This window comes from Gopherus flavomarginatus, chromosome 2 (genome assembly GCF_025201925.1).
Source record: "Gopherus flavomarginatus isolate rGopFla2 chromosome 2, rGopFla2.mat.asm, whole genome shotgun sequence".
NCBI classification, from domain to species: Eukaryota; Metazoa; Chordata; order Testudines; family Testudinidae; genus Gopherus; species Gopherus flavomarginatus.
Window position 1 is genome coordinate 206,802,223 of NC_066618.1, and position 15,164 is coordinate 206,817,386.

General features: G+C 43.0%; 1 protein-coding gene across 2 annotated transcripts in view; it reads left to right on the top strand.

Moving 5' to 3' along the window:
• The first annotated feature begins 433 nt into the window (after nt 1-433).
• CEP76 (centrosomal protein 76) overlaps nt 434-15,164 on the top strand; it is a 44,937-nt gene continuing 30,206 nt past the window's right edge. Inside the window, exons 1-5 of one of the 2 annotated variants that reach the window (XM_050938812.1) lie at nt 434-602; nt 9,215-9,370; nt 9,838-9,919; nt 10,349-10,573; nt 12,128-12,313. In XM_050938812.1, the coding sequence (XP_050794769.1) occupies nt 540-602; nt 9,215-9,370; nt 9,838-9,919; nt 10,349-10,573; nt 12,128-12,313 (712 nt within the window). In that variant the 5' untranslated portion in view covers nt 434-539. Of the gene's footprint in view, nt 603-9,214; nt 9,371-9,837; nt 9,920-10,348; nt 10,574-12,127; nt 12,314-15,164 lie in introns of those variants that run through there. The other variant, XM_050938814.1, reaches the window with a different exon arrangement.

Sequence of the window (15,164 nt, forward strand, 5' to 3'; positions counted from 1 at the left end):
AATTGCAGCCAGGGAGGTTTAGGTTGGACATTAGGAAAAGCTTCCTGTCAGCGTGGTTAAGCACTGGAATAAATTGCCTAGGGAAGGGACTCTCCCTCATCAGAGATTTTTAAGAGCAGGCTGGATTTACATGTGTCAGGCAGTCGAGACTACTGTGTCCTGCCATGAGGGCAGGGGACAAGCTGCCATGTGTAGGCATTTGCTACAGCAGGGGGCAGTTGTTTTTTTACAGTAGCAGTTTCGTACACTCCACTGCCCACCAGTGACTGCGGCCGGTAGCACATTGCTACAGGGAGGAGTTTCCTACGCCGGCAACGGGGGGCGAGTCTCGTTTCCATCAGGCGTTTGAGTGCGCCAGCCTCCCGCCCTCGTTGTGCGCCAGTTCGAAAAGCGGTTGCTGGGGGCGCGGCCGCCCAGCCTGGTGGGCGGGGCTGGGCGAGAGGCGGCAGCGCGAGGAGGGTTCATGAGAGAGGACGGGTCGGGTTTGGGTCCCAGGCAGGGCGTGTGTCCCGTAGGCCCTACCGTGCTTGGGGTTCGCCATGGCGCTGCCCCCGGAGAAAGTCTCGGAGCTGAAGCAGATCATCCGGCAGCAGCTGACCAGGGTGAGGGGCGGGGGGAGAGCGGTGAATAGCCTCCCCCTCCGCTGTTGGAAGCGCGCGTGCTGGGTCAGCTGATGTCAGGGCTTTGCTCTGCGCGTATGGGGGGGCTCGTGCCGCTGCCATCTTCACTGTGTGGGTGTGTGTACACAGCCGTTCTAACGCCGTTGGGGGGGTAGCCACGTGCAACCACGAAGGGAGCCAGTGTGTCACGTGGTTTGTCCCTCACCACAGCCACAATTTGGTGGTTCTGTGGAGGAGTTATCTGCACTTTCTGTGCCTTGCCCAAATGGGGTTAAGTGCTGCCCGCTGCCCAGGGGAAGACAATGTGCCTGGACTTTTTCATTGTGTCTTCAATCAGGTCTTCGATAGGAATATTGCAAGCAGTTCATGACTTGAGCCAGTGAGTGCTGGCAGCTTTTCCATTGGCCTGTATTCTTGACGTGTATCTGGAAAGGCTTCCTGGATTTGAGTTGGGAGAGAGGGAGTGATTTGAGGTCTAGGTATATGAGTCGTTCCAGAGTAGCCAGGATCTTGTTGGATCACAGCAGCATCTCATGTGATGTTGACTGGCACAATGCTTTCCAAAATGGAGAGCCCCTAGTATTGGTTGGTATTGATTTGAGAGAACCACTAACAATCCTGAGTGTGACATTGATTTCAGTGTCAACAAGATTGGTGTGGAAGCTCTTGCATGCAAACTGGCACGCAATACTCTGCTGTTGCCAAGACCAGAGCTTGTACTGATGTTCAAAGGATGTGTGCATATCATCCCCAAGATGTGCCAGTGAGCTTTTGGATGATGATAGCCCTTGTCTTTATCTTCTCATTGGTGTTATCAAGGTATTGACGATAGTTCAGCATCTACTTGAGGGTAACTCTAAGGTACCCTGGATTGTAGTCATGTGTTGGAGGCAGACCACAAAAGTCCACTTTCAGTGGCACTTTGGTATGTTTGTTCACATAGAAGGCAGAGCATTGGGTTTCAGTTGCCAAGTTTTGAAATAGTCTCAACTGTCTGGAGGTCATTGCTCATCACCTTTTCTGTGGCCTTTAGAGAGACACTTGCATTGCTAGGGCAATATTATTTGCATGGCTGAATTTAAGGGATGATGTGACCAGATTCTCACTGGTGTAGAAATTGAATAGTGCAGACAGATCTTGGTGATTTGCTGGCAGATTTACCAAGAAGTACAGTGAATCTTGGGTTACTCAGCATCTCGGTGATGAGTTTGATGGTTGATTGGCATGAGAAAGCTTCAACAGAAGATGTTTGTGCCATACAGTATTGTATGCAGAAGACAGATCAATGAATGCTGCTGCCTTTAATTAATACTGATAGCTGGGTTTTATGTAGTTAGTTAAGACCAGCACCCGGTCACACTCATTGTGACCATTTCTAAATCCAGCCTGCTCTTTGAGCACCAGTTGCTGCAGTATCTGCTGTAACCTTTGAAGTAGGAGCTGCTCCAACATTTTATAGCAACTGCTAAGTGCTGCTGGCTTTTTGGGTCAGTGGCCTCTTTTCTGGGCTTCAGAATGACTATGATCTTAGCGCCCTTTCCACTCTTTTGATATTATACCGGAAGAGTGGATGTTGCTGAAGAAGACTGCCAGCCACCTTCCTACCAAGTTTTTTCAGAAATTCTGGATATATTTTGTCCATTCCTGGTGCTTTCCTGAACTTAGTGTTGGAAAGACCCTTGTCCACTTAATCTATTGTGTAGAGGACAGAAAAAGATGAAGGTGCTGAGGAGCAGATGACAGCCTTTGTGCAATTTGCTCTGTAATGCATAAACACAATGAATGTAATCAAATTGGTGACTGAACCTTGTGGGATCACCTGGTCAGAAAAGCAATGGCTCTGGTCACTGAGTGATTTCAAATAAACAACCTCCCAATATGTTTCTTGCCTCAGGATTTGTTTTAAAAGTGAAGTTTTTCTTTCTATTCCCCCTTTGTTAGGGCAAGTATCTGCTTGCCTAATTATTCCCCCCTTCCAACATCTGTTTATTATTCCTTCATCTTGTTTCTGTTCTCCTCTCTGCTATGATTAGTCTTTTCCTGGGCTTGCTCCATCTGTCTGTCTCTCTTAATATATAACAAAAAATACCAAGCTCAGACCCCTTAGTCTGTTTTTCTCTCTTCTCAATCTTTGGGAGAGCTGGAAAGGTCATAGGCCATAGAGAAAAGCTGTGATTTCAGTTATGTGAAGTGAGACAGAGTGGGTAAGGTGGAGAGAGAAAGGGAGGTTGCTGCAAAAGGCAGGACCTTAAGAGAAGACTCTTGCACCATCCGCAGCCAAATTGTGTAACAGGACAGAGGAGGCTAGTGGTAGACAAGTGAAAGGGATTGGGAGTAGGAAAAGACAAGGTCTTTGAGGTAAATTGGAGAACATTAATGGAGGGCTTCATTTTTTCTTTTAAAGATGATAAAGTTTGAACTGGATGTTGGAACAGATGAAAACTGTGTGAATCTTATTTGTAGGTGTTTCTGTGGTACTTAGCACCAGAGAATCAGAGTACCTACCTACACTAATTAATTTAGCCTTACACTGTACCTGAGAGATTGGGAAGTATATTTATCCCAACTTTACAGTTCAGGAACTAAAATACAGAGATTAAGTAACTTCCATATGGTCACACAGGAAGTCTGTGATGGAACCAGCAACAGAACCCAGATCTCATGAATCCCAGCCTAGTCCCTTGAACACAAAACCGTCCTTGTAGGGACGAGGGTATACTAGACACAATGTGTGGGCAGAACTCTGGAGTTTGAGACACACAATGATACAAAAGCATGGATAAGATTTCATAATGGTCAGATTTGTAGATATTTGGGAGGAGGAGAGTTGAAGAGCTGGAATGCTGTCAAGATAATGGACAGGGAAGCCGAATAGTTGAGGCTTGGTTTACACTTGAGTTTTACCAGTATAGCTATTTTAGAAAGGGAATGAGGTTTGTTTGTTTTTTTTTCTTTGTTTTCAGTAAAAAACAAACAAAAAAACTTACACTGTTAAAGGCCTTATTTTATATGCAGTTATGCAAGTGTAAAGGTGTATTAAACCAGTATAGTTACTTCCTTACCTGAATAGGAATAACTATAACAGTATTTAGCATCTTTTTACTGGTAGAACTGCTGCCTCACTAGGGGGTAATAAAGCTTTAACTATGCTAGTTTAATTGATTCCTGAGTCAAGGTGGGGAATAGAGGTGAGTCTGAAGATACTGCTTTTGTCCAGAAGAAGTACTTCTGTCTTGAAACAGTCATCTAAAAGAAATACAGAGGAAGCTGCATGTTAACTTAAGGTGGAGAGGGTGAACAGAGGAGAGTCGTTAAACTCCCGTTAATAGTCGTTAATATGGCCATACTAGGTCAGAACAGTGGTCCATCTAGCCCAGTATCCTATCTTCTGACAGTGTCCAACGCCAGGTGCTTCAGAGGGAATGAACAGAATAGACAATTTTTGAGTGATCCATTCCCAGCTTCTGGCAATCAGACTCTAGGGAGATCCAGAACATGGGGTTGCATCCCTGACCATCTTGGTTAATACCTATTGATGAACTTATCCTCCATGAACTTATTTAATTATTTTTGAACCCATTAATACTTTTGTCTTTCAACATCCCCTGGTAGCAAGTTCCACTAGTTGGCTGTGCATTGTATGAAGAAGTATTTCCTTATGTTTGTTTAAATGTACTGCTTAGTAATTTCACTAACTTTCTAGTTCCTGTGTTATGTGAAGGGGTAAATAACACTTCCCTATTCACTCTTTCCACAGCATTCCTGGTTTTATAGACCTCTATCATATCCCCTCTAAGTCTTTTCTTTTCTAATACGAACAGTCCCAGTCTTTTTAAGTTCTCCTCATACAGAGGCTGTTCCATACCCTTAATAATTTTTGTTGCCCTCCTCTGTAACTTTTCCAATTTAGTATGTCTTTTTTTGAAATAGGAGAGACAGAACTGCATGCAGTATCCAAGGTGTGGGTGTACCAGGGATTTATATAGTGGAATTATGATCTTTTCTGCATTTTTATCTTTCCATTTCCTAATGGTTCCTAATATTGTATTAGCTTTTTTGACTCTTGCTGCACACTGAGCAGATGTTTGCAGAGAACTATCCACGATGACGATGATCTCTTTCTTGAGTGATAACAGCTAATTTAGACCCCATCATTTTCTATGTATATTTAGGATTATATTTTCCAACGTTGATTACTTTGCGCTTATCAACATTGAATTTCATCTTCCATTTTCTTGCGCAGTCACTCAGTTTTGTAAGATCCCCTTGTAACTCTTTTCAGTCAGCTTTGGACTTGCCTATCTTGATTAATTTTGTATCATCTGAAAACTTTGCCACCTCACTTTTTACCCCCTTTTCTAAGTCACTTATGAATATGTTCAACAGCACAGGTTTCAGTACAGATCCTTGGGGGACCCCTTTATTTGCCTGTCTCCATTGTAAAAACTGACCATTTGTTCCTATTCTTCGCAGATTATATTTTAACCAGTTACTGATCCTTGAGAACTTTACTCTTATCCCATGACTGCTTACTATTCATATGAGCCTTAGGTAAGGAACCTTGTCAAAGGCTTTGTGAAAGTCCAGCTACATTACAGCATTCTGATCACTCTTATCTGCATGCTTGTTGATGCCCTCAGAAAATTCAAATAGATTGATGAGGCATGTTTGCCCTTTACAAAAGCTGTGTTGACTCTTCCTCCACTACTTCTGGGGGAATTCCGCATCACTGCGCATGCACAGAATTCATGTCTCCCGCAGATTTCTTTGCTTCTCTGCAGAAAAAAAATCTGATGGGGAAGCAGAGGGGAAACCCATGAGTGATCCTGTGCCCCTCCCCAGCAGTGCAGGCAGGTTGGTTCAGGCAGCTGGTAGAGAGAGAAATCACCACTAGCATTTTTCTCACTGATTGGCAGGCTTCCTGCTTCTGATATACTTTAAATATTTTTGCTTGAGTTTTTGGGTCTTTTGCCAGTTGCTTTTCTTTTTTGGCCTGTATAATTATACTTTTTACAGTTGACTTGCCAGGGTTTATGCTCCTTTCTATTTTCCTTGGTAGGATTTGACTTCAAATGTTTAAAGGGTGCCTTTCTGTCTCTAACTGCTTCTCTTACTCTGTTTAGCCATGGTGCCATTTTTTTGGTTCTCTTACTGTGTTTTTTTTTTTTGTTTAAATATGTATTTAGTTTGAATTTCAGTTACCATGTTTTTAAATTGTTCCCATGCAGCTTGCAGGCATTTCACTTTTGTGACTGTTTCTTTTAATTTCCATTTAATTAGCTTTCTAATTTTTTTTGTTCCGCTTTTTTGAAGTTAAATTACACTTTTGTGGTTTTCTTTCAGATTTCTCTCCCCCCACCAGGATGTTACATTTTTAATTACATTACAGTCACTATTACTGAGTGGTTCAGCTTTTATTCGCCTCTTGGGTCAGATCCTATTATCCATCTAGGACCAGACCTGTCCCTTGAGTAGGGCGAATAGGGGCAACTGCCCTGGGCCCTGCGCTTGGGGGGGGGGTGTCCCACGCTTTGATAAAATCGGGACTGTCCTGATATTTAGCCCTTTGTCCTGCATCCCGACTGAAGTAGGATTTGGACGTCATTTGTTTTGATATTTAGATAGGCAGATAATTGGGGTGATGAGGTGAATGAGGAGGCAGGCAGATAATTGGGGTGACGAGGTGAATGAGGAGGCAGGCAGACAGCAAGGAGAGTGGCGTGTCATAAACAGATAGTTAAGGGTTAATGTCTCTTTTACCTGTAAAGGGTTAAGAAGCTTAGTAAACCTGGCTGACACCTGACCAGAGGACCAATCGGGGGACAAGATACTTTCAAATCTTGGTGGAGGGAAGTCTTTGTTTGTGCTGTTTGTTTTTTTGTTTTTTTTTTGTTTTTTTTTGGTTCGTTCGCCCTTGGGGCTAAGAGGGACCAGACGTTTCTCCAATCTTTCCAAAACAGTCTCTCATGTTCAAAATAGTAAGTACTAGCTAGAAAAGGTGAATTAGTCTTATGTTTGTTTTCTTAACTTGCAAATGTGTGTTTTTCCTGGAAGGAGTTTTACCTCTGTTTGCTGTAACTTGGAAGATCAGGCGGGGCAGGAGGGAGTCCCTCTAGGCTATATAAATCTGACTACCCTGTAAACATTTTCCATCCTAATTTTACAGAGATAATTTTTACTTTTTCTTTCTTTAATTAAAGCTTTCTTTTTTAAGAACCTGATTGATTTGTTTTTCCTTGTTTAAGACCCAAGGGGATTGAGTCTGAACTCACCAGGGATTGGTAGGGGGAAAGAAGAGGGGAGGAAAGGTTGATTCCTCTGTGTTTTAAGATCCAAGGAGTTTGGATCAGTGGAGCCTCTCAGGGTAGCCCTGGGAGGGGGAAAGGAGGGGGAATGGTTTATTTCTCCTTGTTTTAAGACCCAAGGGGTTTGGGTCTTGAGTTCCCCAGGGAAGGTTTTGGGGGAACAGAAAGTGTGCCAAACACTATATTTTGGCTGGTGGTGGCTCTGTCAGATCTCAGCTAGGAATTAAGCTTAGAAGTGTCCATGCAGGTCCCCACTTTTGGACGCTGAAGTTCAAACTGGGCGAGAAATACCTTGACAGCAGATAATTGGGGTGAGGAGGTGAATGGGGAGGCAGGCAGATGGCGAGGAGAGCGGCGGATGGGGGGGCACGCTGGACAGATGACGACGAGACTAGCGGGGGAGCGGTGGGGTGGGTGGACCGCGGAGTGTGCCGGACGGACGGCGAGGAGGCGAGTGGTGGGATTGCGGGGAGAAGGGCAGTAGGGTGTATGTGTGAGGAGGCAAGCGACAGATGGTCGGCCGATGAGGAGAGTAGACTAGTGGGGAGGCTGATTTGTCCCGGGACCCGCATCCTCCTAGGGATCGCCTTGCCTAGGACTAAATCAAGAATTGTCTCTCCCCTTGTGGGTTCCAAGACTAGCTGCTCCAAGAAACAGTCCTTAATGGTGTCTAGAAATTGTATATCTGCATCTCGTCCTGTGATGTACCCAGTCCGTATGGAGTTAGCTGAAATCCTCCATTATTATTGGGAATGTAAAAGTGCTTTCAATAGAGAGAGGAAGCTCAGTACACTCAAGTGTTGTTTGTTGGTTTTAATGACTGCTGACAAATTATCATCAAATGAAAATCATTATATATACAATTTGGAAGTGAAGGTTAAAGGTAGCTGCAAAATTACCAGTGTAATGTAGGGGAGTATTTTGGGATTTCTCCTATTTTTGGAAACTGGTGATGACCGTTCTCCCCATAGTCAAAATGGAAAATGCATTGTGTACTGTATTACTGTTTCATCTGGACTACTGTGTGTTTGCAGGATTGTTAATTTTAATCCACTACTATGCTGTTGAGAAGCGTATAGTTCTAAGAGCACTATATTTTCATTGAGGGATATGGCTTATTTAAATATTATAGGAGTATCAAAAAGTAGTGTTTTTAGATCCTGTCAGAGATTGGTTAGACTGGTGTAAAGGATGTAATATAAAGTTACTCCTGGTGGAATTCTGTGCCAAAAAATGAAAAATTTTGTGCACAATATTTTAAAATTCTACATATTTTGTTTGTCAAAATATTACAATATAATCACACCAGTTTCAATTATTTTTGGTCATTTTGTTTCAAAATACCTGTCAGCAAGTATGTCTGTAACAGTACAGAAAACACAAAAGATTCAGGAAATGTTTTTTGACAAATAGATTCCTTACTAGGCATATTAATACAGTACTGTGAGTAATAATTCATTTAAACTAAAATACAGAATCATATTTCCTGCACACCTCAGAATAAATGCAAAGGCTTGGGAGAGTCAAGGGTAATGGAGGAGCTGAGGGAGCGGGAAGTAAATTGCTGGGGAGGAGCCTGGGTGTGAACTTGGATGGTTGTTGGGTATGCATGGGAAAAGGTATGGAACAGGTTTTTTTCGGGGGGAGGAGGTAGGGAGGGATTTTTGGGGAGCTTCCCCCATGCAGACCGTGGATGACCCCTAGCCTCTCCCATTCAGTCAGGCACATCTGCCCCTGTCCCTGTGTGTCTCTGTGCCCTCATCCAGCCACTCCCCTATCCTTTGTAGCTTTGCACCCCCTTTTTCATCTCCATGTGTCTCTGTGCTCCTACCCACCCACCCTGTATCCCTGTTCCCACTCCCCCCATCCCCATGTCTGTGTCCCCACCCAGCTACTCCCCTGTCCCTGTTTAGGTCTGCGCCCCTCCACCATTGCCATGTTTCTCTGTGCCCTCACCCAGTCACCCTCTGTCCCTGTCCCCGTGTGTCACTGCCCCTTGAGTCCTTGTGCTCCACTCTCATTCAGCCCTTGCCCCAGTCTATCCTCCCCTACTAACCCTTATGAGCCCCTATCTGACCACCCCCGCCCCCAACCCTACCCTATCTGTTTCCGCATAGCTGGGAGCTGCTGCTGTTTTTGCACCACAGTACCCTCTTGTGGGCAAAAGGTAGACTGCAGCAACATTTTGGCAGAAGCTTTTTTTTTATGCAAAAATCTGCAGGGCTCATTAATTGTTCACGTGCGCAGTAGCGCAGAATTCTCCCAGGAGTAATGAAGTGTTCTGTTTAGATGGATGTCCATGGAAGAATCCGAGAAGTACTTGCTGAGACTATACGCGAAGAATTAGCACCCGAGCATCAACAGTTATCCGCAGAAGATCTGATGAAAGCCCTAAGACGACGAGGAATCATTGATGATGTTATGAAAGAACTTACATTTGTAACCGTGAGTAACTTTTGAAAAAGAAAATATGTGAATCAGTGAAAATATCATCATCTTAGCACTGTGGAAATTCTTTCACTAGAGAGTGAAAGCTCAATGCACTCAAATGTTACTTACATTAGCTTTAATAATTGCTACCAGATTGTTAGCAAATCAGTTTAACGTTTACTCTGACATCATTGAATGAAACTATTGTTTCTTAAAATCAGTTGAAGAGTGATGTGTACAGTATTAAACTATCCAGTTGGATGGAAGGTCCTAGCCACCCATGAGAAGGGCGGTGTTGGAGGCATTGTAGGGTTGGGAGTGAGGGATTCTCAGGGTTTCAAGAGCGCTGTGCATCCGACGAAGTGGGTATTCACCCACGAAAACTCATGCTCCAATACATCTGTTAGTCTATAAGGTGCCACAGGACTCTGCTGCATTTCCTTCCTTGACTCTTTAAAAATGTATTTTAACTATAATTCTAGGATATGAATGACAGAGAGATGGCTTCAACTCCAAAACCTTCTACACATTTTGTTGACAGACAACCTCCAGTACTGCAAAAAAGTATGTTTTTGTTAATTTAATATCTTGTTCATAATTCCATAAGAAATATGAGATTTTACTTACAAGATGTAAGGTTAACTATTGGAACTTAATGAAGTTTTTGACTGTGTTTTAGGAATTCAGTTAAAATAATTACCATAATGTACAGAAAGCAAGAGGTTTTCCTGTTTTTATTAAAAGTAAATAAAACAGTGTAAATAGAAGAAAGACATGCCATGTAAGCAGCAGCAGCAACAATAACAACAAATCACACATTTTAGTATAAATTGAAATGTTTGCTAAATATTTTAAGAACCAGTTTTATCCGTTCTTTCAAACACTTCCTGTGGAAGTATATCTTGTGATCTCTTTTATTAGTTTAGTGATGTTTTAAAAACATTTCTTAAGACCTGTGGGCAGTTTCTTCACATTTATTGCTACACTTTGCAGCTAACATTGACCCAACACGGAGGTATCTTTACCTTCAGGTTTTGGGTGGAAAAGCTTTTCTGGAACATCTGCAAGAACCTGAACCTTTACCTGGTCAAATTTGTTCTACCTTCACTCTGTGTTTGCACTTTCGAAACCAACGTTTCCGCTCTAAACCTGTCCCATGTGCCTGTGAACCAGATTTTCATGATGGTTTTTTACTTGAAGTACACAAGGATAGCCTAGGTAAGGAACACCGTAAGTCTGAAAATAATGTCATGTATTGTGCTAACCTTATGGAGTTGTTTCAGATTATTTGATGTTATTTTGATCAATAATATAGCAAATACAAGTGACAGTGTTCATTTCTGATACTTTATTTTTTCAAAACTACATTCACCTAATCATGATTTAGTTGGAAATGTGAGGATTGATTGTGACCATTGCAATAATTTTTGAGTATCTATGATATCAGAATTAAAACATGCTAGATGGATTAGATCACATTAGAGGTAGCTAAATTAATAATATTAGCCTGTCAATACAGATGGTGGCTACTGCCACATCTATTGTTGGCTGCAGGCTTTGGTACAGTAATGTCAATTCTTTTCCTAAAGGGATGCAGAAAGAATCTGTTAACTTAGGAAAAACAGTCAAAATATGTTGAAAAAGGAGTTTAATGGGCAAGATTATTACCATGTTGTAAACCTCCAAAATGTTTTAATTGAAATAACAAGATGAAACAGGATGTATGTTGTGCTGGAATATTGCTGTACCTTGATTGCATAGTTCAAGGCTAGAAGCTTTGTAACTACTCGGACTAGACATATTCCATTGTCCTATTGAAAATATTAGAAGGCCCTATCATTAATTTTATAGTGTATCAAAATAACGTACAATTCTTTTGTTAAAATAGTCAGATAGTAAAACAGCAGATGAAGAGTCCACATTCATGCATACAGTGGTATAAATGAAAACATAGGAACATAAGAGTTGTACCACATCAGATCAGTGGTTCACCTATGTTATTAGATGCTTCAAAAGAAGGTATTAGAAAGCCCATACAAGATTATTATGGAATAACCTGACCACAGGGGCAGTTTCTTTCTAACTGCTGTCAGTTAGTAGTTGGCTTGTGCCCTGAAGCATGATGGGTTATATTATTTATTTTTTAAAGTATCCCAGCTAATGTAATTGAGGATATTCTCAATAAATTTTTTAAGATAGGTATTAAGAGCTTTCCTCAAATATGTCTTGTGGCAATGAGTTCTACAGGTTAAGTATGCTTTGTGGTTTAAAAAATCCCCCAAATGCTTCCCTTTATCAGTTTTTTAAATTTGTTACCTTTTTCAATTAACTGAATGTCTCATTGTTCTTGTATTATTAGAAAGGCCAAATAAGAGTGCCCAAGTTTACTTTCTCTCTAATGGTCATTTTTCTTTGTATGTGCATCTTGACCCCTTCCATTTGTCACCTTCATAAGCTAAACAACCCTAATATTTTCAGTCTTTCCTCATATGGAAGTCTTTCCATGCCTCTGTCATAATTTTGTTTCTGAACCCCTTCTATTTCTCCTATGTCCTCTTTTGAGATTGTGGGACATGAGTGGCCAGAACTGATTTTTTTTTTTTTATTTTTATTTTTTTTAAATTGCTGCGCAAATTAAAAAGCAAAGTTTGAGGCTGTAATTGTGGGTTCTCTTAAAGCAATTTTAGTGGGGAGAATTTCTATTGCAATATTGTTGTTGAAGTAATGTATCTGTAATGTGCTTGTTGTTTTGTATTGGTCTAATAATGGCAGGTGACGGAAGTAAAATGGTGGATGCAACCACTATGTTATCAATATGTGATCCAGTGCATATGGTTCTGATCAAAACTGACACGTTTGGTGAGACCACATTAGTGGCATCTTATTTCTTGGAATGGCGATCAGTCCTTGGTGCAGAGAACAGAGTAACAAGTGTTGCTGTAGAACTTCTGGGTGTAGGTAAGATTAAACATTTCAGCTATAATGGCAAACTAAAAATTGTATAAAAATTGCTTGTGGCTGAAACCAGTATTTACAATATGGTTTCATCATGGTTAGGCTAACTAACATAGAATAATATCTCCTAATAAATTACATGGGATACCTGTAATCAGATTCTTCTTTACTGTCATCTGATAGAGGAAAATATAACATTCCAAATTAACTTCTTTGACTGGAGAAATTGTGAGGTGGGACCTCCCCTCCATTTGTGTTCTGCAGAGCTTAAATAAATAACGAGACAAGACTACCTAGCCAGACAGATCCAAAAGATGAGGCTGATCCATCACCAGGAGTTCTAGGGTCAGCCTGCAGAGAAGCTCATTTCCACTTACTGTGAAAGGGGAGGGTGCTGGATTTTTACTAAGGGTATGTCTACACTACGGAATTATTCCGATTTTACCTGAACCGGTTTTGTAAAACAGATTGTATAAAGTCGAGTGCGGCCACACTAAGCACATTAATTCAGTGGTGTGCATCCATGGTCCGAGGTTACCGTCGATTTCTGGAGCGTTGCACTGTGGGTAGCTATTTCGTAGCTATCCCATAGTTCCTGCAGTCTCCCCCGCCCCATGGAATTCTGGGTTGAGATCCCAGTGCCTGATGGGGCAAAAATTATTGTCGCGGATGGTTCTGGGTAAATGTCGTCAGTCATTCCTTCCTCCGTGAAAGCAACGGCAGACAATCATTTCGCTCCCTTTTTCCCTGGATTGCCCTGGCAGATGCCGTAGCCCGGCAACCATGGAGCCCATTCAGCTTTTTTTTTTTTTTACTGTCACCGTATGTGTACTGGATGCCGCTGACAGAGGCAATACTGCAGCGCCACACAGCAGCATTCATTTGCCTTTGCATGGTAGCAGAGACGGTTATCAGTCGTTCTGAACGGTCTGCTGCGCCCTTCTAAATTGGCAATGAGATGACAGTTATCTGTCGTACTGTACTGTCTACTGCTGTCATGGGTGCCCCTGGCTGAGGTCGGCCGAGGGCGCAAAGACAAAAATGGGAATGGCTCCCCGAGTCAATCCCTCCTTTATGGTATCTAAAAATAGTCAGTCCTGCCTAAAATATGGGGTAAGTGTACTAGAGAGCCAGTGTATCAGAGAACCAGAGAGCACAGCTGCTCCATGTCAGATCCCGCAGAAATGATGAGCTGCATGCCATTCTAGGAGGTGTCCCTGCAACAACCCCACTCGTTGCTTCCCTCCTCCCCAAACCTTCCTGGGCTACCGTGGCAGTGTCCCCCCCATTTGTGGGATGAAGTAATGAAGAATGCAGGAATAAGAAACACTACTGACTTGTTACTGAGATAAAATGAGAGAGAGGCAGCCTCCAGCTGCTATGATAGTCCAGGCAGGACATTAAGCGGTTCGAGGGAGAGGAGCCCAGCATCCCGCTGCTATGATAGTCCAGGCAGTACAGAATCTTTTCTTTACACATGAAAGGGAGGGGGCTGATGGAGCTCAGCCCCCAGTTGCTATGATGAGGACCGTTACCAGCCATTCTGTACCATCTATTGGGAATGACTGGGAATCATTCCTATTTTTACCCAGGCGCCCCCAGCCAGCCTCACCTGAGGCCAGCCAGGAGCACTCACGGGCTGATGATGATGACTGATAGCAGTCATATTGTACCATCTGCCACCGGGAAGGGGAGGGGAGTGGATACTGCTCTTCACTGCCGCAGCACCCGTCTACCAGCAGCATTCAGCAGACGTAGGGTGACATAGAAAAAAGTCAAGAAACGATTTTTTTCTCTTTTCTTTCACGGGGAGGGGGTACATTGATGAGATATACCCTGAACCACCCCTGACAATGTGTTTGACTGTACAGGCATTGGGAGCTCAGCCAAGAATGCAAATACTTTTCGGAGACTTCTGGGGACTGTGGGATAGCTGGAGTCCTCAGTACCCCCTCCCTCCCTCCATAAGTGTCCATTTGATTCTTTGGTTTTCCGTTACGCTTGTCACGCAGCACTGTCTGTATCATGACCTGGAGATTTTTTTCAAATGCTTTGGTGTTTCGTCTTCTGGAACGGAGCTCTGATAGAAAAGATTTGTCTCCCCATACAGCGATCAGATCCAGTATCTCCCGTACGGTCCATGCTGGAGCTCTTTTTGGATTTGGGACTGCATCGCCACCCGTGCTGATCAGAGCTCCAGGCTGGCCAAACAGGAAATGCAATTCAAATGTTCGCGGGGCTTTTCCTGTTTACCTAGCCAGTGCATCTGAGTTCGGATTGCTGTCCAGAGCGGTCACAATGGTGTACTGTGGGATACCGCCTGGAGGCCAATACCGTCGATTTGCGGCCACACTAATCCTAATCCGATATGGTAATACTGATTTCAGCACTACTCCTCTCGTTGGGGAGGATTACAGAAACTGGTTTAAAGAGCCCTTTATATCAATATTAAGGGCCTCGTTGTGAGGACGGGTGCAGCGTTAAATCGGTTTAACGCTGCTAAAATCGGTTTAAACGTGTAGTGTAGACCAGGCCTTAGGTGCTGTCTTTGAACCCTAGATAGGGGCTTCATATTTTGTCAGCCTATAGCTAGTAGCAATGTCAGATCTGAAATTCCAACTACCACAGCAAATGGAAGGGAAAAGGCTCTTTCTGTTTACCTGCTCTAGAGCTTCCTGGCTGCTGCACGAGTGAAAGGTTTTCGGTACTCGGCTCTTTTGACTGTTGCAAGGGGGGTAGATAGAGGTTTAGGAGGAAAGAAGTTTCTGGACTCCACCTGTCAACCTCTGTGTTTGCTCTCTTTTTATGAGTGAATATTTCCCTGTCTGCCTCTTCTGCTCAGAGCCCTCCAGAG